At 41.3% G+C, this 25,975-nt stretch overlaps 1 protein-coding gene across 1 annotated transcript in view; it reads left to right on the top strand.

Annotated features, from left to right (window-relative positions):
- Positions 1–25,028, top strand: part of CYP4F22 (cytochrome P450 family 4 subfamily F member 22) — a gene marked incomplete at its 3' end in the record, with an annotated part of 145,548 nt that extends 120,520 nt beyond the window's left edge. The window contains exons 8-12 of the mRNA XM_081317912.1: positions 3,066–3,195; positions 20,275–20,408; positions 22,007–22,071; positions 24,531–24,601; positions 24,851–25,028. Coding sequence (XP_081174038.1) covers positions 3,066–3,195; positions 20,275–20,408; positions 22,007–22,071; positions 24,531–24,601; positions 24,851–25,028 — 578 coding nt within the window. The remainder of the gene's footprint in view (positions 1–3,065; positions 3,196–20,274; positions 20,409–22,006; positions 22,072–24,530; positions 24,602–24,850) is intronic.
- Positions 25,029–25,975: the final 947 nt, after the last annotated feature.

Raw genomic sequence — 25,975 nt, 5'->3', positions numbered from 1 at the left:
AAGGGTGGGATATAAATGGAATTAAAATAAAATAAATAAATAAAATAGTTTAATCCATCTTTGAAGTGGCTGAGTAGGATGTCCTCTGGCAAGTTCAGTTTGCTGGCCAGTGTTCAGAATTCTTGGGTGCATTCCACCACTGGTCGCCTGCCTTGTTTCACCATGTTTATCCTTTCCTGGGCTTTTCGGTCGGCCAAAGGGTCTTCAAAACAGCACCTGATTTTGATTTCAATTGATTGAAATTCATTAACTCTGGGACATCAGAATCATGGAGGTCTACAACCCAGTCCACTGTGATGCCATCCAGGACAGCTTACATGATGCAAATTCTGCCTCAGTCGGTTGGGATGTCCCGGCTGTACTCCTCCATATAGTTTAGCACCTGGGTTAAGAAGAATCCCACGGAACTTCACATCTAATGGAGGGAACTTCTGGATGGATCGGTAGTGCGTTTTCCATTTGTGTCATTTCCCTTCTCTGTCTGTTATTTCCATGTGACAGGGAGTGGCTACAGCAGTGGCAACCATGGCAGTTACAATGGCTCCGTTGGATGGGTCTGGAACCTTGTGTTCAGCTTCCCCTTTGTTGGCTCTCCTGCTGGATCCCAGGTGGATGGTACCTCAATACAGTTCAGCTTTCTCCTCCTCCATGGAGTCAAGGGCCATTTTCATTATGCCGATTGCCTGTTCCACCAATCGGCTGGAGTGCCCCTGGCGATCCTCCTTGTTGTCGCTGAGATGGAGAGACCTTTCCATCTCCACCTTCCAGCCTGGCTAATGGCTGCCTTGTCTGAGCATCATCTTTCTGGCATTCTTCTCCCAGTTGTCCTTCCTTCCAATGCCCATCAACCACCTAGGCTTATGGTGGCATTCTGTCACCACCTCCTCTTCCGAAGAGCTTGAGGATCCAGAGCTGGAGTGTTTCCAAAGGTCTGCTCTGCAGGAGGCTCTACCACCTCCACCCCCCATAGCAGGTTCCTCTCTCTCATTACATTGTCTGACATGATTTGCCAAGTCCCCCAGTAAGGGCTTTATATTACTTTATATTACTTTATATTACTGCAGATCCTGTCTAATGTCAGGGCCCACTTCAAAACCTCATCCTAAGAAAGCAGAACTCATGGAAGCAGTTTCTTCCAAAAAGAACTTTTATTAGGAGAAGCTGATAGCAGGCATAATAGACAGGATCTGAGGGTTTCCTGCTCAGATCAATAATTTAAAAGTGTCCCAAGCAAACCCCACCCCAATAGTTCATCCAGTCAGTTCGAATGGGCCAATCCCCAGGTGTTAAGTCCGTTGTGAGAAACAGCTGATAATGCCAGGGTTGCAGCAATGTTTTGTCGAGTCTTCGCACCTTCCCTTCTGAAAGCGGAGATACACCAGTTACCAGAGGTGCATTCCTTTCTCCTCCCTCCTTTTAAGCTGACATCAAGGGGGAAGATATTTCAAAGAGCATTTATGCAGAAACATCAAAAGTGTTACAGTGTAGCGATAGAGGAAAACAAAGAAATAGCCCACAGCGTTTCCCCCCTCCCCTCCAGGAGCATGGCAGAACCCAGAGGTGTAGAAGAATTAGAATTAGAATTAAATAACTAGAAGACCTCCAAGGTTCCTTCCAGTTCTATTCTGATTGAATTCAGTATTCCAGGTGTGGTCTTACTAAGATTAAAGTAGTACTAATACTTCACGTGATTTTGATTCTGTGCCTCTGTTTATACAGCCAAGAATTATATTACCTTATTTGGCTATTGCTGAACACTATTGGCTCATATTTAAGTGATTGTCCACTAGGACTCCAAGGTCCATCTCACAGTTTCTGTTCTTGAGCCACATTTCACCTAATCTTTACTTGTACCTTTGTTTTTTCCTGCCTAAATGTAAAACTTTTAGGATCCTGAGCTTGTCTTCTGTGGTTTGGCTACTGCTTCCAGCTTAGTGTCATTTGCAGATTTGATGAGTTCCCTTTCTATTCCCTTATCTAAATCATTTATGAAGATATTGAAGATACTGGGTCTAAGATGGAACCTTGTGGTTCCCCACTTACTTCCCTCCATATAGATGTTGTACCATTAAAGACTACTTGTTGAGTATGGTTTGTCAATCAGTTACAAATCCATCTGGTGGTGATGTTCTCTATCCCAAATTTTTCTAGCTTACCAAGAGGTAGGCTGTGGTCTATTTCAGGGCTTTTCAACTAGTGGTACGGGTACCACCTGTGGTACATTGGCACCTGGCAGGTGGTATGCGACCATCCTAGAAAAGTGGTAGCGGGGGAGGGGAATGAGCTGAACCAGTGGCAGCACTGCACAAGCCTGAGTGATAGATGGCTGGAGCTGCAAGGCTGTCAGGGCTCAGTGAAAGCACCAGGATCAGCGCCAGGCTCCAGCTGGAGCTCAGTGCTGATCCTGGCGCTTCTGAGCCCAGAAGAACCACCAATCAGCTGGAATGTTGCAGCATTCCCAAGGTCTTGTGATTTACATTCAGATGCTTGGCAACTGATTCATATTTATGATGGTCATAGTGTCCTGGGTTGATGTGAAGTGACCAAAACCTGCTGCAACTACCCAGCAGACGGGGGGAATAAAAACCAAACACCCCCCCCCACACACACACCCCACCTCCAATGCCAATCCTCAACAGAAATGCTCACAACAATGAAAACCTCGAACAGGAGAAAGAGCGCCACTGGGTGGGCAGGCAGTTGTCTTGCTCGGCTGTGGCTCGGGGGACACTTTTTTCAGTTCCATGGTAACTTTGAACAGTCACTAAGCGAACTGTTGTAAGTCGAGGACTACCTGTACTTCATCACTTTTTTCCTTTTTTTTTTTTTTGACACCTTGCTAGGCGACTGGTGGTACTCGGATGTTGCCATATCCTAAAAGTAGTACAATGGGTGAAAAGGTTGAAAAGCCCTGGTCTATTTTGTCAAATGTATAACAAGAACAATTGTCTTTGGAATCCTTGGCATGGTTATCTTAAACAAAAACCTTCAAATGTGATCTCTTTTGATAACTATCAAGTAGTCTTGCTGTGGGCAGTTTCCATGTGAATTTTGTCTCATTTCAGGCCATGACACTACAGCAAGTGGCTTGTCCTGGATTCTATACAATCTTGCTCAAAACCCCAAGTATCAAGACCAATGCCGGGCAGAGATTCAGGATCTGCTGCAGGGGCGAGAAAGAAAAGAAATTGAATGGTAATGGGCTGTGGGCGGAAAGAAAGCAATCCAGAGGGTGGAACATCAAGGCAGATTCATATGTTACTTGAATGAGAAAGTGAACTAAGCCAGAGCTAGTGTCTTCCATAATGAAATCATAATGGTACATCATTAAGAGCATCTTCATATGCTGGCTGGGGTATTCTGGGAATAAGTCCACACAAGTTGCCAAGGTTGAGAAACCCTGGTCCAGAAGTTCATTAAATGATTGTATTTTGAGGATTATGCAAGTTGTTTGCTTAGAGAACCTATTGTTAAGGTGTCCTAGAAATTGTCTGCTTAGGGAATATTACATGTGTATGTTAAAATGCCAGTACCTTTTTGGCCAAACTGAACTAGAAATGGGGAAGATCAGAAAGATGCTCAGGAAGGGTTTCATTTTCAAGAGCAGACTGAGTACTTTAGACTGCCCAAATATAAACAGGACTCAACTGTAGCTGTCTCTAGATGGAAGCCATTTTGTAAGTCCATTAGTTGTCTGCACAGCAAAATTGCTGGCTGAGGTTCTGGAATATAAATTTTTAAAATTCCCATCTGCCTCTGTTTATTATTTTATTTAAGTTTTGCAGAGCTACCTGACTATTTTGTAGGAGACATTTGCCTTTTATAAACTTTATGAGTTTGCCTCTAGCTTTTCTTTGTGAGATTTTCTCTGTCCTTTCCCTTCATTAGGCCATGTTCTGAGGTAGAGTTCTCCTTTCGTCTGCTGGCTATTTATGGGACACAATTCAGGCAGATTTTTTGTCTTGGCAGGATTGTCAATTTTGTGTGATTGGCTCTCAGCAAATTTACTCTTTTAGAGAATCTACTTTGTTTTTAGCTACAGCCAACAAGTTGAAGATTGAAAGAATGGTCAGTGCTGCCAGAATACTTTATCTGGTTACAAAATCAAGTGCAGTCTGGCAGAAATCAAGCTGTACATATACAGTGGGTCTGGTTTGAACATCCAAAGCTAAATCACCATCAGAACATATTCCCTTTCTTTCCAAACAGTTCTGACAAGTTCCTGGCTTTCCACCTATAGTTTGATACTTTTGGCTGTAGCTCATCAAAACAGGCTCCTGATTTTTCTGGGTTTGACCAGGCAAAATGTGTAGGATAGTTCACAAGGAGTTTTGAGAGATATCTAAAATGGTGGGTTTTGGCATCTACCAAAGCCAGCCTCTAGTCACAGCAATTTTATATAATTATTTCATATTTTCCATTATTCTTTATTCTTTACTAAGTAGCCACGATACAAATACTGTACTTTTTTCTTTCTGAAATCTGAAGAATGCCACTATTTGTAAGAAATCACTACACCGCTACAAAAATACGCAATACCAAGGATGAAAGCCCTTATGAATGGTTTGGGGTGAATATTAGAGGAAAGAGAAATGACATTGCTATAGAATATACTACAAGCCACCCAACTGGGCAAAGAAAATAGATGAACATTTTGCTATTCAGTTAAATAAGGTATGCAGGAAACATACCACTGTAATAATGGGGTATATTAATTACCTGACATCACCTGGGAGATGCTTGGGAACTCTGAGAAATGAAATTATTAAAGCCCAGTGAGAAAGAAAAAAAGGAATGCAGGTAAAAATAAGTAAGAAAACCCTTTTCCACTTTAGATGAGTTGAAATTGCCAGGATCAGATGGTTTATATTCCAGAGTTCTGAAAAATCTTAAATTCTCCTGAATTTCACCTTAACCATATGTTCTCTAACTCTATCCCAAAGATACTTTTTCAGGAGGCAACTGGACTTTCTTGTTTTTCTATGAAGACATTTCACTTCTCATCCAAGAAGTTTCTTCAGCTCTGACTGGATGGTGTGGAATGGAAGTGTTTATATTCCTTGCAGACAGCTGGCCACTTCTTTTAGAGAGTCATTGAGGTCATTTGGAGGTTTATCCTCAGTGTAATGTATTGGGCCTTGTTTTACTGAGTGTACCATGTGGGTTTTGAATGCAGGAAGGTTGCTTAAGCAAGTAGCTGGCTAACAACTCCCAGCTCCTCAGACAACCCGTCTTCGGAGCTGCCATTGGCTGCTTCTAGGGAGGCAATAGGTTGCTTTAAACCTATTGGCCACCACCTAGAGGTGGTGGCCAATAAATAGCTGCATCGCAGCCCTGTTTTCTCAGTTCAAGTTCCTGCCTGAACTCACTCGCCTCATCTCTTCATTCAAGCAAAGAACCCAATACACAACACTCAGGATCACCTGAGTAGGGCAAATGTGTGTGGAGCTTTCTTGGCTGCAGGATGTTTTCTGCCCTGTGTTCTTTCACTGTTGAAGACAGGTGCAGACTGTTGGGGCTTTTTCAGGAGGCAACTGGACTTTCTTCTTGTTGTTGTTTTTTTTTTTTTGAAGAAGAAAAAGCACCTTTGGGACAACCATGACCTGGATGACTGAGAATTTCCATAGACATTTTTTTATTCACCTTTCCTGTTTTGTTTCCCTTGTTATGTTTGTTTTCCTTGTTATGCTTTTAAGATGTTCTTTTTAGGAATTCCTACTAAATGTGAATTCTTTTTCTCATTAGCTTCTCCTGCAATGGAATCTTTTTTATCATTGCTTAATTTTTTTTCCAAAAATACTTTGAAGTCTAAGATATGTATTCATTTATTCTCAGAGTTTCTTCAGCCCATTAATGGTGGGCAGGAAGAGATGCCTTGGTGGAGCAGTGGGCTAATGCCTCCTTAAGTAACATCAGCTGCCTGCAATTAGTGCAGGTTCGCATCCCACCAGGCTCAAGGTTGACTCAGCCTTCCATCCTTCCGAGGTAGGTAAAATGAGGACCCAGATTGTTGGGGGCAATTAAGCTGACTTTGTAATAATGCCGCTTGGGAGGGGTGTGAAAGCCCTAATAAGCAGGCATATACATAGAATGAAGGCTACTGCTAAGCTTGTAAGCCGCCCTGAGTCTTCAGAGAAGGGCGGGATATAAATGGAATTAAAATTAAAATTAAATTAAATTAAACCTTTCTAGAAAGACATGAATGGATTTCCCCTTTTTGCACATTTACCGTATTTTCCGGCGTATAAGACGACTTTTTAACCCATGAAAATCACCTCAAAAGTTGGGGGGTCGTCTTATACACCCAGTTGTCTTATACGCCGGAAAATCAGTGGGTGGCGTCTGGCAGGAGCCGGGAGGGCAGTCCTGCGCACGCGCGCACTCCCCAGCTGCTCCTTAGCAGCTGGGGAGTGCACGCGTGTGCAGGACTGCCCTGCCGGCTCCCGCCCGACACTCTTCCCTCTTGAGGCAGCATCGCTCCCCGGCTCCTAAGGAGTCCTCGGGGATGCTGCCTCAAGAGGGAACAGCATCGGACGGGAGCCGGCAGGGAAATCCTGCACGCTTTCATAAGGCGCGTTCCTTTCCAGCGGGCCCGTCGGACGGAGGTGGGATGCGGCTGCTTGGAGGAGGGTGCTTGGAGGAGGGTAGAGTAATCTGTTCGCTGCTTTCTCAGGCTTCCCTTTGGGGGACGCGTTGGAAGTCCCTGGCCTTGCCACCTGTGGGACTGCTCTGGAGGAGTGAAGGTGCAGGAAGCGGGTGGGAAGGGGGGCAGTTTCTTGCAGCTCCTGGCGAAATAGCCCCCTCTGATCTGGAGTGCGTTTGTTTGCTTTCTTTAAGGACAGAGCCAATACCGAGGTTTTCTAAAAAAAATTTGCAGGGAGCGTCGCCTGGCTCTCGAGTTAGTGCCTTCCCCGCTGGCAAAATACCTCAGGCGCTGCGCTGGCCAATCCTTACCACTCCCCCGTTGGCGAGGGATGAGTTGTGCCTGGAGTTTGCACAGTTTCATCGTGCGCTGGCAAAAGGGCAGGATCTAAGTTTGGTTTGACCGGGGCTTCGCCGCTGTTTCGCTTTTTTCTAGCACGATAGATGGACCGGCCGCTTCTACTTTTTCCCCTCTCTCATCCTCCCCCTGCTTCCTCAAGAGGGAAGAGCCGGCTCCCGTCCGACGCTCTTCCCTCTTGAGGCAGCATCGCTCCCCGGCTCCTAAGGAGTCCTCGGGGATGCTGCCTCAAGAGGGAAGAGCGTCGGACGGGAGCTGGCAGGGAAGTCCTGCTCCCGTCCGATGCTGCGCTTCCGCCAGGTGGTGCTGGCTGAGACGAGCCAGCAGGCAGCCACCGTGAGCGTGGCACTGAGGGGCAACGGCAGGACGGCCAGCAGCCCCACGCGCAGCAGCAGCCGCCGGCTCAGCAACAGGTCCGAGCGCAGGAGCCGCACCGCCAGGCTGCCCAGGAAAAGCAGCCACACCGAGAGGCTGCACGCCCAATCCAGCTCCATGAGGGGCAGGGCGGGAAGCCGGCTGGGAAGAGGGACCGGGAGCCCGGGCCGAGCGTGCCTCGGCTGATGGTGAGAGGGAAGCGGCACATGAAAAAGAGGCTGCGGGCGGAGCTGCCCCGCCCTGCGCCGAATGGGAGAAGTTCAAGGCCTGGGGGGGAAGCAGGAGGGGCGCCGGCCGTGGCGGGGTGGCGGCTGCCCTCCAGTGCTGCCTGCCGCCCGGGAAACGCTGCGCCTCGGGGGCCGGCAGAAGCACGGGAGCAGCGGGAGGGCCGGCGGGGCCAGTCAGGCCTTCGCCTCCTCTGCAACGGACAGGGAGGGCAGGGCATGTACATATTTTTCGGCGTATAAGACAAAAAACCTTGAAAAACTTCTTAAAAGTAGGGGGTCGTCTTATACGCCGGGTCGTCTTATACGCCGGAAAATACGGTAAACTACATCAACTCTTTTACAGTACTCTAGCATTTCCCTGATGCTCCAGGAGCTCTGAAAGATTTCTTTACATGCTGGGGAACAAGTCCACACATCTTAAAGTAGCCAAGCTTGAGAAACCTTGGTTCAGAGGTTCATTAAATTATTGTATTGTTGAGGATTGTGCAAGTTGTTTGCTTAGAGTTAACGAACATATGGTTAAGGTGAAATTTACGAGAATTTCAGATTTTTAGAACTCTGGGATATAAACCATCTGATCCTGGCAATTTCAACTCATCTAAAATGGAAACATGTTTTCTTACTAATTTTTTGCCTATTTTTACCTGCATTCCTTTTTTTCTTTCTCACTGGGCTTTAATAATTTCATCTGTCAGAGTTTCCCAAGCATCTCCCAGGTGATGTCAGGTAGTTAATGTACTCCATTATTACAGTGGTATGTTTCCTGCACACCTTATTTAACTGAATAGCAAAATGTTCATCTATTTTCTTTGCCCAGTTGGGTGGCTTGTAATATAATGCCTATAGCAATGTCATTCCTCTTTCCTCTAATATTCACCCCAAACCATTCATAAGGGCTTTCATCTTCGGTATTGTGTATTTTTGTAAAGGTTTAGTGATTTCTTACATACATGCAACTGCCCATCCTCTTTGAGGGGGTCTGTTTCTTATGAACAGTTTATATTCTTTTAGCAGTCGGTTCCAATCAAGTCCACTTCCTTCTCATCTCTCTCTTCCTCATTGTCTGATTTGTTTTCTTGGGTTTGTGCTTGTGCTTTGGTCTTAAAGATTGGTAACTCTCCCCTTCCATTTTTAGTTTAAAGTCCTTCTGGTGAGCTGAGCCAGTTGTTTTCCAGTCCTTGAGAGGTGCAACCCATCTCTTGCCAGAAACTCTTCTGGTAGGCAATATAAAACATGGTCTCTAAATGGTACTATTCCTTAAGCCAGCAGTTTATTTCTAGAATCCTCAGTTGCCTCATTGGGTGTTGACCTATCGTTGGCAGTATGAAAGAAAAAACTGCTTGCACACCATATTGCTTTGCTTTCATGCCTTGTTGCTCTTAGTCCCTAGATATTATTTCCAGGGTCTTTTTTTTTATTGAAAAGTTTTATCATACATTTTATCTTTAACAATCCCCCCTAGCCCTCCCCTATCCCTCCCTCCCTACCCCTCCCCCCCCTCCCCACCCCCCGACTTCCCAGAGCTAAGTACAAGGTATAAAAAACAAAAAAAAAATCCAATCGTAGACATTCATATGCTAACAACCATAAACTCTGAAATCCATCTCTCTCTAGCTCATATAGGGTAATTACAAACACTATTAATATAAGATATATAAAAAAAGGAAAAGAGAAAAAAAGAGGAGAAAAAAAAGGAAGACTTATTCAAATGCTACATGAAACTTCTTAGTCCCATATTTGTTCTGGATATACTCAATCCATTTTCTCCACTCCATAACATAACGTTCTTGCGAGTGATCTTTCAAATAAGCCGAGATCTTTGCCATCTCTGCCAGGTCAGAAACCTTTAAAGTCCATTCTTCTACAGTCGGCAGTTCCTCCTTCTTCCAATATTGGCCTATTAAGAGTCTTGCTGCCGTAATTAAATTCAACATCAGCTTAGTGTCCACAACCGTAGCATCTGTAATTATACCCAACAAAAAAAGTTGCGGACAAAACTTTATCCTTTGCTTGAAAATCTTCTGCATGTTCCACCAAATTTTTATCCAATAGGCCTTAACCTTTTTACAAGTCCACCATATATGAAAATATGTTGCATCTTCTTCACCACACCTCCAGCATTTAGGCTGATAGTTCGGATACATACTTGCCAGCTTTTTAGGATCTAAATGCCATCTGTAAAACATTTTATAAAAATTTTCTCTTAAATTTTGAGCTTGTGTGAATTTTACGTTCCTCACCCAAATCCTTTCCCATGTGTCCATTGTAATAACTTCTTGGATATTTTGGGCCCATTTAATCATACAATCCTTAATGAGTTCTCTTTCTGAGTCAATTTCTATCAAGGCAAGATATATCCGTTTAATATGTGCTGGACCCTGATTTCTGATTTGCTTTATCAGATTTTCATCAGTCATTGTAAAACCATTTTTCTGATCTTCTTTCCACCTGGCCCGTAGCTGAGTATATTGAAACCAAGTCTGAACAATCTTCTCATCTCGCAAGAGACTATATGGTTTCAAACACCAGACATTTCTTTCCAAGCTTAGAATCTCCTTGTACGTAGTCACATCGTGTTTGAAACCAGCATGTATATTTTCTATTGCGTGTTTTGGGATTGCCCACAATGGTATCTTACAATCTAATTTATGTCTGTACTTCTTCCAAACCCTCAACAATGCCTGTCTTAAAATATGCACTCTAAAGACATTATCTACCTTCTTATCATACAACAAATATGCATGCCAGCCAAACAAAAAGTCATGGCCCTCAAGATGTAATAATCTCTCTTGTGTCAAATTGATCCAATCACTTATTCCTGCTAAAGCAGCAGCTTCATAATATAATTTAAAATTAGGCATTTTAAGACCACCTCTTTCACGAGTATCCTGTATTATCTTTAGTTTAACTCGTGGCCTTTTCCCTGCCCATACAAATTTATTGATACCTCGCTGCCATTCCTCCAAATTAGAATCTTTCTTAAGAACCGGTATCATTTGAAATAAAAATAAGAATTTAGGCAGGACATTCATTTTCACTGCTGCGATTCGCCCCAACAAAGACAATTGCAATTTTTCCCAACTCTCCATTTCTTTTTGAATTTTCCCCCATAATTTTTCATAGTTATTTTTATATAACTTTGTATTAGAGGGCGACAAAAGCACCCCCAAATATTTAACCCTTTTAACAATCTCAAATCCAGTTAATCCTTCTAAGAGAGCCTTTTGCGAAGCTGTCATATTTTTGGCCAGAATTTTAGTTTTTTGTGTATTAACTTTAAATCCAGAAACCTTCCCATATTGTATTATTATCTCCATCAGGTCCACAACAGAGTTCTCCGACTGGGTCACTGTAACAACCAGATCGTCTGCGAATGCTCTCAATCTATAATCCTGATCTCTAATTTGTATACCCTTAATTTTTTCCGAATTCCGTATTTTAACCAACAATATCTCCAATGTTAGTACAAATAACAAGGGCGATAATGGACACCCTTGCCTTGTGCCCTTCTCAATATTACATGCTTCTGTCAGGCTATTATTAACTATTATTCGGGCAGTTTGTTTTTGATATAATGCCCTAATTGGTTGCAAAAAATTATCCCCAAAATTCATTTTATCCAAGACTTTCATCAAAAATTGCCAATTCAATTGATCAAAAGCTTTTTCAGCATCTAAAAAAAATTAGCGCCGCAGGGATCTGGTTATTCCTTTCCAAAAACTCTAACACATCAACTATATGCCTCACATTATTTTTCATTTGCCTACCACTAATAAACCCCGTTTGGTCCCCATGAATCGTCTGTTGCAGAACCCTCATCAATCTATTAGCCAACACCTTAGCAAATATCTTGTAGTCTGTATTTAAAAGCGATATCGGTCTATAATTTTTAACTTGAGTATCATCTTGGTCTTCCTTCAGAATCAAAGAAATAAAAGCAGTTCTCCAAGACGGAGGCACCTTTCCCCCCCTCTGAATTGTCTGGAACAGTTCCTTTAACGGTTTTATCATCTCTAATTGTAGATTTTTGTAATAAGCCGCAGTCAAACCATCCGTGCCTGGCGCTTTGTCCACCTTCAATTCCTTAATTGCTATAAGAATTTCTTCTTCTGTTATCAATTGATTAATCCCCTCTTTTTGTTCTTGCGTAAGAACCGGGATGCTAGCATTCTCCAAATATATATCAATGTCTTTTTCATTAATCTTCTCCTTAGCATATAATTTAGAATAAAAATCCACAAAAGCATCCTTAATAAGATCCTGTTGAAACACAACCCTTCCCTTATGCTCAATTTTATCTATATTAGAAGCCCTTTGCTTTTTCCTCAGTCTATAAGCTAACCATCTACCTGGTTTATTAGCATTGCAAAAGGTGTTGTGCCTGGCAAACCGCAAATTGGTTGCCACTTGGTCAGCCATTAATTTATCAAATTGTCCTTTTAATAGCTTAATAACCTCCTTAGTCTTCACATCCGCTGGATTCAAAATCAAAGCCTTTTCTTTTTCCTTAATTTCATTCTCCAATTCTTTCCTCCTGGCTTCCAAAATACGTCTATGTTTATTGTTCATATATATCAACACCCCTCTCATATAGGCCTTGCTAGCATCCCAAACCATGTCCATAGAAGTGTCTTTGTTCATATTAATTTCAAAAAAATCCTTCATCCGCTGTTTACATTCTTCCACATTTCTCTGATTTCTAAACAAATTCTCATTTACGCGCCACGAGCGCCTATCTCTATTCTCCTTATTAATCTCTAGACAGACTGGGCTGTGATCAGAAATAGTTCTTGCACATATCTTCACCTTTTTAATCCTTGAAAAAAAGTCATTAGTCAGCAAAATAAAATCGATCCTGGAGAAAGATTGATGTCTGTCAAAAAAAAAAGTATAATCCTTTTCATGCAAATGTATTTCACGCCAAATATCTCGCAGTTCCAAATCATCCTTCATTTCAAAAAAGGATTTAGGTAGTCTAGCATGACTTGGAACGTGTTTAAAAGAACCAGCCTTATCCATCTGTACATCCAAAACACCATTCCAGTCCCCCATAAAAATAAACGATTTATAATCCAACTGAGTAAGCTTTGTGTGAAGTAAACTAAAAAAATCAGCTTGTTGTTGATTAGGAGCATATAATCCAACTAAAAGCGTTTTTTTGCCTTCTAGCAAAAAATCTATCATAACGTATCTTCCATGCTTATCTGCTTCAATTAAGTCCGCTGTTAAGGCACTTTTAACATAAACAACCACTCCATTTTTCTTATTCATTGCAGAAGCAACAAATTGCGTGCCCAACCTTAAGTTCAATAAATACTTTTGGTCCATAGCCCTAATATGCGTTTCTTGCAAACATATAACATCTATCTTGAATTGTTTTAAATATTGAAAAACTTTCTTCCTCTTCTGTGGTGAATTTAGTCCATTAACGTTCCAGGTTAAGAATTTAGTCGCCATGCATGTCATCCCAAAGCTGTTGGAGCACATCTTTAATAGGCTCACCTTTAGGCCGTGCTCCTCCCACTGCTTGGCTGTAAGTACGTTTTGGAAGTTCCATAGACTTCTGCTGATCTTGTTCTTTTATTTTTTTTGCTCGTTTTAAAGCAGCACGCGTCACCCTCTGCTCTCCAGGATCAGCCAAAGAAGTTGTAGCTTGATCTCCTCCAGCACCATTCTCCTCTGTCTGTCCAGCTTCAGCCTCTTGAAGTTTTCCTTCTCCAGATCCCTTTGCAGCTTCCAGAAGTGATAGTGGGGTTGCTTTTAAAACATTGTTATAAAAATCCCGCGCCTGTGTCACAGTGACCAGACGGTACCTTTTGCCTTCATGCATCGCCACCAATCCAACTGGAATCTCCCATCTGAACCTTATATCACGTTGTTTGAGCTCTTGCACAAGAAATGCATAATCTTTTCTTCTCCTTAAGATCTTTGGAGGAATTTCTTTTAAAACCAAAACTTCTTGGTCAGCAATCACAACTTTAGTATCATAGGCAGCTTGAATAACTTCATCTCTAATTTCCCTCTTTGCAAAATATACCACCACATCTCTAGGTAACTTTCTCTGTCTAGCAATCCATGAGTTAACACGGAACACTTTATCCATGCCTCCCTTTATTTCAGATGCTGGCTGACCCAATACTGCTTCCAGAGCTTCAGAAATCAGCTGCTTTAGATCTTCCTTAACATTTTCTTTTAAACCTCTGATTCTAACAGCATATTGCATCTGGTAATATTGAACTAGACACAGTTCTCTGTCCATTTTGTCTCTTAAATCTTCATTCTCCAATACCTTTGCTTCTAATATGGCATTCTTTTGAGTCAAGTCCTCCACTTTTTCATCCAGATCTTGCACACATTCAGCCACACTACGCACTGTAGACAAAATGTCTACCCTCATCGCACTGAACTTCTCCTCCATCCTCTCCTCCAATTTCTCCTCCATCTTTGCCAATTTATCACCCATTGATTCCAAAATTACCTGGGCATGTTTTTCAAGAGCATCTTGTAAGTCCTTCGATGTCAGTGCAGCGTGAGGAAGCAAAGCTTGCAATGATGTCTGTTGCACCGGAGAAGTTCCAGCACTCCGAAGAGTTTTTGGGGGAGGTTTAGCCGCCATCTTTTTACTTTCACTTGTGACGCACTTTCACTTTAAGTTTATAAAGTCCATTAAGCTAGAGAGCAAAAATAAAAGTCCTCTTCACCTTATCCTCCTGTACCGCTCTGCCTGCTCTTTTTATTCCATGGTCTTTCCTTCTGGCAGGGGTGGTCGCAAACGCCTGGCTCCGCTCCAGAAATCACGGAGCAGAGACGCTGAACAGCTGGGAGCAACCCAGGCTACGGGGGAGTTCAATCCTTCAGCCGCCCAAGCTTTAAGCTCAGGTGGCCCCGGAGAACTCAACCCCTACCTGGGGCCTCTCCCCCTCCTCTTCTCCCAAGGAGGGGGCTTCAAATTCACCCGAACAGCTGATCGGCGCTGTTTCGGGTGAAAACAACACAGCTGAGCCGCGGGCAGCCCGAAAAGGCTGTCTCCGGCGCCGTGCCGCCACCGGAAGTCATTTCCAGGGTCTTGATAGTACCATTCATCCAAACGTTTGTTCCCAGGGGGAGGGCCTTCTCTGTGGGAGTACCAGCCCTGTGGAACCAACTTCCCCTTGAGCTCCGGATGGCCCCGGATCTCCGGTGCTTTCACCACAGCCTTAAAACATTCCTTTTCCATCAGGCTGTCCTGGACTGACAACGGATTTTTAAAATGTTTTTAATTTTTTAATTTTTATTGGGGCTGTTAGTTTAATTCTTTTTTAACTTTTGTATTGTATTTTTTATTGTTGTTAGCCACCCTGAGTCCTTCGGGAGATAGGGCGGCATATAAGTCCCAAAAATAAATAAATAAATAAATAAATAAATAAATAAATAAATAAATAAATAAATAAATAAATAAATAAATAAATAAATAAATAAAATCTTTGCTATTCATGTACTAAGAGTTCAAGCTTATTTTCCCTGTTCTGGACATCAATATAAAACCATGTGCTTTATGAGACTATATTCTTCCTTTTATTGAATTTTTATTGAATTTTTAGAAGGCACGTTGAAGCAACACTTACATCTATTTCTACACTTACATCTATTTCTCCCTAATCCCTAGACTAGATGTGTCCAACTCACAGGATACATGCATTCCTGGACAGCTAGCAATGCAGCCCCGTGAAATCATAAAACATATTAAAAAATAAAGGAAGTTTGTTATTTATATACAGTGCATTTTTTCTAAAAAAAAAAAAAGGTGCCGGAACTCAGAGGTGCTGTCACTGGGAGCGATGCCAGTGTCTTGCTATGGCGTCGCTGCCTGTCCTTTGTACCCCTGCCCCTGCAGCTCGGAACCACATCCCGTGGGGATTCCCCTCCCCACAGCCACTGTGGGGATTCCCCTCCCCGCAGTTGCCATGCTGCAGCCCATGCTGAGCCCCCACCCGGAGCTGCTCCGAACCCCGACCCAGAGCTGTGTTCCTTATGGCAGTGGTCTCCAGCGCCAAACAGCCTCTTTCCAACCCCATCCAGAAAAATTTGTAACAAACATTGGAATTCTCAAGGCCATGTTTGGTATTTCCCAGCAATCTATTACTGGAAGGAAAAAGCAATCCCTGCTGCGTTACTGATCCCAGAGAAGCATTTGCATGTATGCAGGTATCCTTAGGGTGCCATAGTTATAGATGAGAAATATTGGTTGCAAAGTTGGCATTTCTGAATGTAATACAGACATTTTGACTTACTTTTGTTTCTTTGCATGTTTGATATTTTTAAAAAGGCATATGCTACTGACTACACTTATGCACATATGTAACATCTTTTGCTAGGATACATGACCATTGCTTGTTCAGAATGTGAAAAGTGAAAGATTGTGACTAAACAAAATTTTAATGTACAGATAATACCACCAGAAATTATTTTAGCCTTTTTAATAAATGTTGTTATTGATGGAAAACATCATATATTGTTATGTATATACTAGGTTAATTATTTAAAGACTGAAGTGCAACATAACTAGATTCTAAATAATCTATTTTTCAAAACACACAACAGTCCAAACAGTAAAAGTAAAGTCCAAATTAAGAATATTTCATTCTTAAGAATTGTTTAATTTAAAGTGGTTTAGTTGTAATAGATGGTTATATAGATGATTCAAAATAGTTTTCAAGAATATTTACAAAAGATGCTATTTTTTTCTAGCATCAACTAAATTAAACATATTACATTGAGAAAAATGCTTCTCATTTCTTTCCTGTTACCTTTATTGATTTCATTGCAGAGATGTTAACATAGGAAATAGATTATTTTGTTATCTAATTTTACCTTCCAAAAGACAGAAGCAGATGAAAAATGTTAGGTTCTTTCCTGTTGGCTTTTTTGAATTAGCTGTTTTAGATTCTAAAAGTTTAGTTCCTAAAGAAGTAACCTTGTAAATAATTTTAATGTCCTCCTCTAGTGCAGGGTAGTCAAACTTGGCTCTTTTATGACCCAAGGATTTCAACTCCCAGAATTCCTGAGCCAGCATGGCTCAGCTTGGAAACCTCTCCCTTTCCCCTCAGCGTGGCAGGCTCAGGATTTCTGGGAGTTGAAGTCCACGAGTCATAAAAAAGAGCCAATATTGCCTACTCCTAAAGCCAATAGAGGGAGATTGTTTTGGAAAAAAAAAGGTGCCGGAACACCGTTCTGAGCATTCTATGAGGAAAAAAGCCCTGTTTATATACATTAAATATATATTTTATATGTGTCCCAAGACAATTTCTCTTCACTCAGTGCAGCCCAGGCAAGTCAAAAGGATAGACATTCGTTTCAACCAGTGGTACGGGCACCACCTGTGGTACATTGGCACCTGGCAGGTGGTATGCGACCATCCTAGAAAAGTGGTAGCGGGGGAGGGGAATGAGCTGAACCGGTGGCAGCACCGCACAAGCCTCAGCGAGAGACGGCTGGAGCTGCAGGGCTGTTGGGGCTCAGTGCAAGCACCAGGATCAGTGCCAGGATCCAGCTGGAGCTCGGCACTGATTCTGACACTTCTGAGCCCAGAAGAAGCGCCGATCAGCTGTACTGTTGCAGCATCTCCAGGGTCTTGTGATTTACATTCAGATGCTTGGCAACTGATTCATATTTATGATGGTCACAGTGCCCCAGGGTCACGTCAAGTGACCCAAACCTGCTGCAACCACCCAGCAGATGCAGGGGGGGAATAAAAACCAAACAGCCCCACCCCACTCCCGCTGCCAATCCTCAACAGAAATGCTCACAACAATGAAAACCTCAGACAGGAGGAAGAGCGCCGCTGGGCGGGCAGGCAGGGGTCTTGCTCGGCTGTGGCACAGGGGCACTTTTTTCAGTGCCATTGTAACTTCAAACAGTCACTAAGTGAACTGTTGTAAGTCGAGGAGTACCTGTACTTCATCACATTTTTTCGTTGGTTTTTTTTTTTTTGGTCATCAAGTTTTTCACCCCTTGCTAGGCAACTGGTGGTACTCGGATGTTGTACAATGGTTGAAAAGGTTGAAAAGGTTGAAAAGCCCTGCTCTAGAGATTAAAGCCTTCCTGGTCAAGCTTCTCATTCTTTGTCCAAGAATATTTTTACCACTCTCCCAGGTGCAATTCATCCCATGACAGGAATTCATTATCCAAATAATTCAGACCATGGTCCCAAAGTCTAAATCTTTTCAGCCATTCACTTGCATTATTCTTTCTCTTTTCAGCCTTTTTTCCTGGACTGAAAGGATAGTTAAGAAAACCATTTGAACACAAAAGTTCTTGAATTTCTTTCTAAACTTTGAAAGTACAGGTAGTCTTCAACTTACAATAGTTCATTTGGTGATTGTTAGAAATTGCAATGTTATTGAAAAGAGTTATGACTGTTTTTCACACAACTGTTGCAGCATCCCTATGGTCACATGATCAAAATTCAGACCCTTGGCAACTGATTCATATTTTTGATGGCTGCAGTGTCCTGAGGTCATGTGATCACTTTTTGCTACCTTCTGACAAGGAAAGTCAATGGGGATGCGAAATTCACTTAACAACCACGTTACTAACTTAACTGCAGTGAGCCACTTAACTATGGCAAAAAATCTTGTAAAGTGGGTCAAAATTAACAACTGTCTCGCTTAGCAACAGAAATTTTGGGCTCAATTATTGTTGTATGTTGAGGACTACCTGTACATACAGCTAGTTCTTGTTCTTGAATGCTTCATTTAATGATTTTCATAATTACAACAGTGATGGAAAAGTACATTTTCAACTAGTTCTCACATTTATGACCTTTGCAGGTCTGGAAAGCAAAGGAAAGCTGAAGTAGAATCATAAGTTATAGTTGCTGGTCCCACTTGTAGTCACTAAATGAGGACTACCTGTAATGTTATAGAAGTATTCTTTACATTATCTTTTGTTTTCTGGCTAGTTGTAAATAGACTTGTTCAACTCTGGAACCAGTTATGTCCCATTTCCAATTTTTGGATCTAACGAATGAATGAACCTTTATTATCAAAGTACAACATGTATACAGTGAGATTGGCTGAGCCTCCCTTCATGCCCCTACCAACACAACTCACAGTGACAACAAACCCACCATCTTGTTGCACCATGTGAGCTAATTGCACAACACACTGGCCTCGCAAGTCAACCGTACATAGAGTTATTTTTTTATTTTTTTAAAATTCCATTTATATCCCGCCCTTCTCCGAAGACTCAGGGCGGCTTACAAGTTCAGGAGCCAGACAGCCCATGAATAGAAGCTGTTCTTCAGCCTGTTGGTGTGGCTGGCTAGGAGAGTAAAGAGGTACTGACCAGGATGTAAGTCATCCCTGAGAATTTTTCTCACTCTTCGAAGGCAACGAGCCCTGGCGATGTCATCCAGTGGTGTCAGGGGACAGCCCACAATATTTTGTGCTGTGCTCACCACCCTCTGTAATATCTTCCTATCTGCGGCTTATAAATCTAAACACTTCACAAGCAAGCACTTATTTCTTTGTCGATCACCACTTACAAAGAAGATCATCAGAATTCTTTGTTCAAGATATAGCTGCATTTCTATTGCCTTCTGGCAAGGATTCTGGATTCTTTTCAATTTCACAGTGTTTATACATACAGTCCTGCCCTTTGCTGTCTGAATGTAGGTGGAACATGTACAGATAGTCTCTGTACAGTGTGATTGTACAGAAAGGTAATCACAATTGAGACCAGAGTTTCTGTTGCTAAGCAAGGCAGTTGTGAAGTGAGTTCACTCAATTCTACAACCTGTTTTTGCCATGGTTGTTAAGCGGATCACTGCACTTGTTAAGTGAATCACAAAGTCATTAAATGAATTCAACTTTGCCCATAGATTTTGCTTGCCAGAAGCTCACTGAGTAGTAAATACATGCCAGTTGCCAAGCTCCCAAAGTTTGATTATGTGACTGTGGGGATGCTGTGACAGTCATAAGTGTAAGGAGTGGTCATAAGTCACTTTTTTCAGTGCTGTTGTAACTTTGAACAATTGCTAAACAAATGCTTGCTTGTCTAAAAGGACAGCTACTAGTTTGACAGGAGCTCCTGCTCTAGTCTCTTTTGTGCCGGGCTTTTTGTTTATAGGGCAAACAAGGCAATTCATGATTTAAGAAGCAGTCTGTGAAATATTAATTGTTGACATTAGAGCACCAAATCTCAAAGAAAAGTCTTTGACATTACATAGGATGTGTGCACATGTAAATAAATTGTGTAATAGAGAACTATGTTCTTGTTCTCAAAGACTGTTATTTGTTCAGATTTTATGATGCTTTCCATTTTTCTTTTTCAAAGCAGAAAGGATGGGAGAGCAACCAAAAACAATTATTTAGAACAGAACAATAAAGTGCAGGTTCAACACTCTTGGGATCATCTTCCATTGTTCTCTTTTAGTTCCCAAACATTTCCATCCTCCTGTACTGCAGTCCCTCACAGCAATACATACTACAGCCAGGTGGGAAAAAAAAGAGAGAGCCAACTGAGAGCATAACATGAGATGCTATTGTACCCCAAGTATTGTTAAATAATGAGGCTTTTACTGCATTAATGATGTAAGCTACTCAGAGTCATTTCATTACAAGATGGGCAGCAAATAAATTTAATAAGTAAGTAAACAGACAAACAAACAAACAAACAAATAACTCTTCTCAGGAAAGATCTCTCCCTCATGCCCTTCACCACCATGTGCATCAAGGAGAGCCTGCGCCTGCACCCTCCAGTCACAGCCATATCTCGACGCTGCACTGAAGATGTGAACCTTCCTGATGGACGAGTTATCCCTAAAGGTATCTGCTATGGAAGGACCTCCATGCCATCCTTTGCTAATTATCTATATCTGGCATCTGGATTCTCTTCTTTACTCTATGACTTTATTCCCTGCCTGCATTAGCAGATGTTCTAGACTGCTATGCTATCATTCTTTTTGGGCTCCATTATAATTAAACCTGTTATGAACTAAACAAAGTGCAAAGTATATTAAATAAGATCCCAGTTTGGAAAGTTGGTCATATACTGTATTGAATGTGTTCTCCTTTGTATTAGAGATCCTTTTACAGTATTTATCTGATGTAAACGGAATGAGACTGTTCTGCTTTCCCAAATTCTACACTGGCCATTTCTAATCTAATAAATCTATGCTTAACAAGCAATTATATCACCCTAAAATAATAAAAAAGAATTCTATTATTATAGGTTTTACAGCAATAGGTGTTATGTTCTACATTTTGCTCAGGCTCGTATGTCTCATTCTTCTTGAAAATGTTGTCCTTCCTTCCTGCTATTTTCTTTGTTGCTACTTGTAGGAGAAAATGTTTGCTTGGTATATCATGTCACTTCTGTGGGAGAAAAACATGGGTCTTCCTATGTCGACCCAGATTGTTGGGGGCAATTAAGCTGACTTTGTCATAATGCCGCTTGGGGTGTGTGTGAAAGCCCTAATAAGCAGGCATATACATAGAATGAAGGCTACTGCTAAGCTTATAAGCCGCCCTGAGTCTTCAGAGAAGGGCGGGATATAAATGGAATTTTTTAAAAAAATCTAGTAATTTGAGCTAGACACATTTATTGTTACTTTTGAACATGACTTTTCACTCTCAGGAAACTTTATAGCTTTTTCCATAAGTCTATCACTAAGGATTCTAGGAGTCACTTTCAGAACTACAATTTTCTTATGCATCTAGCTATCCAAAAAGGCTGCCAATTACAAAGCTGACTCTAAAAACACTTTGATGTTTTTGCCACAAACTGTTAACAGTTTCACCTTAAATTGGGTTTGCATTGCGGCAAAATGACTAGGGACTGTTTTTAAAGGCTTGTATGCTGCGATTGCTGGAACAGAAGACAGTGGGGGGGGGGCTGTTCCTGTGGTTCTCTGAGGCCATCTTGCTTGATTTGCCTGGCTCGATGAAAGAAGCATTCTGTCCATCCCAAGAGCAACTAGTGGGTGTGGGGGGTAATGAGATGACTGCACTATCAGGGCTGGGAAGTGGAGGAACAATGAATGGCCATCATGGAAGATGCAGCAGTGGGCAGGGGTGGAAAAGCTGGGGGAAAGAGAGTAACAGTCAAGCAGCACATGCTGGTCCACTTTATGGGGAACTCTAGGCTAGTAGCAGAACCATAAACTGATTGATTGGTTGGTAGATTGATTATGTCCCATCAAGTCATTAAAGGAAGATCTCAGCTCTTCTGAAAATCTGTTGCACTAACAAAGATATGAAACATGCTTAAACACAAGCCAACAGAATGTTGTCCTATTCTTTGCTTTATTAACAACAGCAATTCATTTGCCAAGTTCTGGCATGTTCCTTTTCCCATTTCCTGCTTTTGTGAATCTTTCTACCTTTGGTGGCATCCAGAGTTCATTAGATTCTTCTCTCTGCAGGGAATGTCTGCCTGGTCAGTATCTTTGGGACCCATCACAATCCTGCTGTATGGCCAGAGCCTGAGGTAGCATTTTCCCCATTTCTTTGTAATTTGTTTCCATCCATTTTGGGCCTGTGTAGAGTTCAGCCGGGGAGACTCCCTTCCCTTTGCTGGATGCTTATATTGTGCAATTTTTCTGAAGAAAACTCATATTAGTATGAGTATAGTAGAGTTGATGATTTCCCATCCATTACAGTATTCAATGGATCAGTCAAGAAATAAAAGCATGTACTTACAACATACATCTTTTACACTAACCATATAACAAAATACTGAGCATTACATTATATTAATGCATAGTAATAATAGAAATTTAGCTTCTTTCTTAAACTCAGCTGATCCTGATTTGAAAATGGATATGTACATTCATATTTCTCACCCAGCATTTTCACTAAGAAATGGAGTCTCAGGAAAAGAAGCAGTGCAAAATATAAATCTGCTGTCTCTGTTTTATCTGTTATATGACAAAATGTGAAACACAGTTTATGCTTTTTTCTCCAACAAAACAAAAAGTAAATTATTGAACTGCATCATGACAATGAACTCTTTGTTCATTGTCATGTGCTTTGTGATTGTTTTATTGATGTTAATGTTTTTACATTTAATGCAATTTTTTTAATGAGGGAAGATGGGAAGATTGCAATGTTACCTACCTGCTGATTCTTCTCCCTTTGAGCTCTGTAACTGAGGCCACCTCATTGATAAAAATTTTATTTCTTAGTTTCAGGCATCTTGCTTCTCAGGATCCAACTCATAAAATTCCCTTGGAGCTTGAGGAGGGGGTGATCTTCAGGACTTTGGGTCAATTTTGCATAGAAAGTTCTCTTTTGTCAGATGTAAGATGATTACTGGCATATAAGGTTTCATTTGAGTGAGCCTTGCTCCCTCAAACCTATGAACTGTGCAGCAGGCACTGTTTTGCCCGTAATACCAAGCAGGGATCAATAAATGCATTTTTGCTACCTGCCTGAAATTGCAGAGAGAAGGTGATGTCAAGCATCAGTTAGTTTTTAAATTGTGGCAGAGAGGTTCTATTTGCTTGGTGTGTAATACAGTACAGACTTATTCGACAGACAGTTGTCTATCTGCCCATAAAAAGTTTCTGTAAGTTTCCTAACAGAATGTTTTCAGAACTAGAGCAAGAGAAGAATGATCTCTATAGTTCTAACATTTCCATAAACACCTCCAAGGAGTAGTCCTCAATGAAACTATATGGAGGGAAGCATATATAGGTTCTGTCCTGGATGCACAGTCTTCAACATCTTCATAAATGATCTAGATGAGGAGATAGAATTTGCAGATGGATCATCAAATTTGCAGATGACACCAAGTTGGGGGAAATTGCTAACAGTTTGGAAGATAGACTCAGTATTGAGAAGGAACTTGACAGACTTGAGCAATGGGTTTTGTCTGACAAGATGCAGTTGAGAAACTTAAGCTTCTGCACTTAATCAGAAAAAACCAAATGCACAGATATAGAGAAGGCAGTATCTGGCTCAAAAGTAGTAACTGAGCATCTAGATGTCCTTCCTAGTGGACCATCACTTAAGTATGAGGCAGCAATTTATTTATTTATTTATTTATTTATTTATTTTATTTTATTTATTTGTTTTTATAATGTGCTGCACCTACCAAAAAAGCTAATGCAGTCCTAGGCTGCATCAACAGAAGTATAGCATTAAGATCACAAGAAGTGAAAGTACCACTTTATATTGCATTAGTGAGGCCACACATGGAACACTGCATCAAATTCTGGTCACCATGATACAAAAAGATGCTGAGTCCCTAGAAAGTATGCAGAACAGAGCAACAAAAATGATAAGAGGTCCGGAGACTAAACTGTAGAATGAATGGTTAAGGGAGGGAGATATGTCTAGCCTATCAAAGATTGGGGCTGAATGATAGTAGTCTTTCAGTACTTGAGGGGCTGTCACAGAGAAGAGGGATTTGACTTATTCTCAAAAGCCCATGAAGGCAGGACAAGAAGCAATGGGTTGAAGCTGTTTAAAGAGAGATCCAACCTAGAACTAAAGAGAAATTTCCTCATAGTGAAAATAATTAATAATTAAACAAAAATTAATCAACTTGCTTCCCAGAGTTGTGGGTGCTCCATTGCTAGAGGTTTTCAAGACTGGACAACCATTTGTCCAGGATGGTATAACACGCTCCCTTCCAAACCTATGATTCCGTGATTTAAGTTTAAGAAAGTCCTGTGCTGGACTTCCTATTTGTGTCAGAATCTTTTACCAGCCCCCATTCCCAGATCATCAGTTGGCAGAACTGAACTTCCAGGTCCTCATTGTCTGGTGAATACTCTTAGGAATGTCAACTCCTGTTCCTATGTGAACAATTGTGTCCAGACATCTTATACTTGGATAAAATGGCATTTGACAAATGAAACACTTGGTATTAATTAACCAGTTCCTTCTTATGTTCACATTTTCTAGTTCAATCCATTTATCCAATCTGTTTATCTTTCAAAGGTCTATAACCCATATCGCTTTGATTCAGCACATCATCCACTAGCTTTTGTGCCCTTTTCTGCAGGACCAAGGTAAGCAAATATCCAGCTAAAGACAAAACATTTGTTAAGAAAAAAAGAGAAGAATTTTGGAGAATATCCATGTGACATTCTTAATGGGGGCTTTGGGGACAAGGAACATGAAATAATACATGCTGAAAGTTTCAGCACAGTGGCCAGTTTCGTCTCTAATGGGGGAAAAACAACCTTAATGATGCTAGATTTGTCCAATGAGCTTTAGAAAAAGAGAAGCCACTGATCTGGAGTCTTTCTTCCCTGCAGGAACTGCATTGGGCAGAACTTTGCCATGGCAGAGATGAAGGTGGCCCTGGCACTGACATTATTGAGGTTTGTGGTACGGTTGGATGAGAGCCAACCTGTACGGCGCAAGCCAGAGCTAATCTTGCGGGCAGAAAATGGACTGTGGCTGCAAGTGGAATCAATCTGTGCTGAATCTTGATCAGAAATTCTATATAGAATTTACTGGTCTACAACTTGGAATCTATATTGTAATGCACCAAGAGGACTTGTGATCAGAGATGCTTTTTGCTTCTAGCTTTGTAGAAGGCAGGATAGATATATTTTGCACACATTTTCCCACCACTGTGTCTATATCTCCTAGTCTACTAATTGTGCTAAGCTCTATTGCTTTGCTACCATGAAGATCTCCAAGAGGTATTCTAAATGAAAGCCATACAAAATGAACTTTTGGCTTGATTTTAAATATTTAGGTGATGGGATGCCTATAGTATAGGATCAGACTTCCAGGTTTTCAAAAAAAAAGATTGGACAGTCATTTAGAATTGTCTGGGATGCAATATGGTCTCCTGCCTTGGGCAGGTCTAGAAGATTTCCAAGGTCCCTTCCAGCTCTATGATTTTATGATTCTAAGCTATTCAATGACAACTGTCTGCAAAACTATAGCCCAAGAATTCCAGCACAAAAACAAATGCATTCTGAATATTCCAAACATCATCTTGGTTGGTTTTCCATGCTGCTCTTTTATTTTACTGCTACTAACATTCTATCCCTTCCAAGGGAATTTCTAATCCTTTCTAACAAAAGCAATTTCCATTCTGGAAAATCTTCTTCACTGTGAAGAAAGTAGAAGAAGAAAGGAGTATTAAGTATGTTCACCACCTTGAGTAAATAATAAAGGTGGTATACAAATACTTAGACAAATAAACAAATATAAAGTTTCACTTAGGTGTGATGAGACAGTCTATTTTACTCTAGTTTAATTCATATTTTTTCATGCCTTGATAACCCATTTTTATTCATGTATTGTTTTATTTAGTACTTAGAAATAACTGTTGCTTTTTCCTATTGGATGTGCCTTGATCATTGGTTGACCTGCTCTTTAGGCCATAGTAATAGATGAAAACCAGGCTTCCTGCCTTCTTCCCT

Source organism: Vipera berus, assembly GCF_964194415.1.
Source record: "Vipera berus genome assembly, chromosome: 2".
NCBI classification, from domain to species: Eukaryota; Metazoa; Chordata; class Lepidosauria; order Squamata; family Viperidae; genus Vipera; species Vipera berus.
Note: the sequence above shows the minus strand (reverse complement) of the source record. Positions and strands in the feature narration are given on the sequence as shown.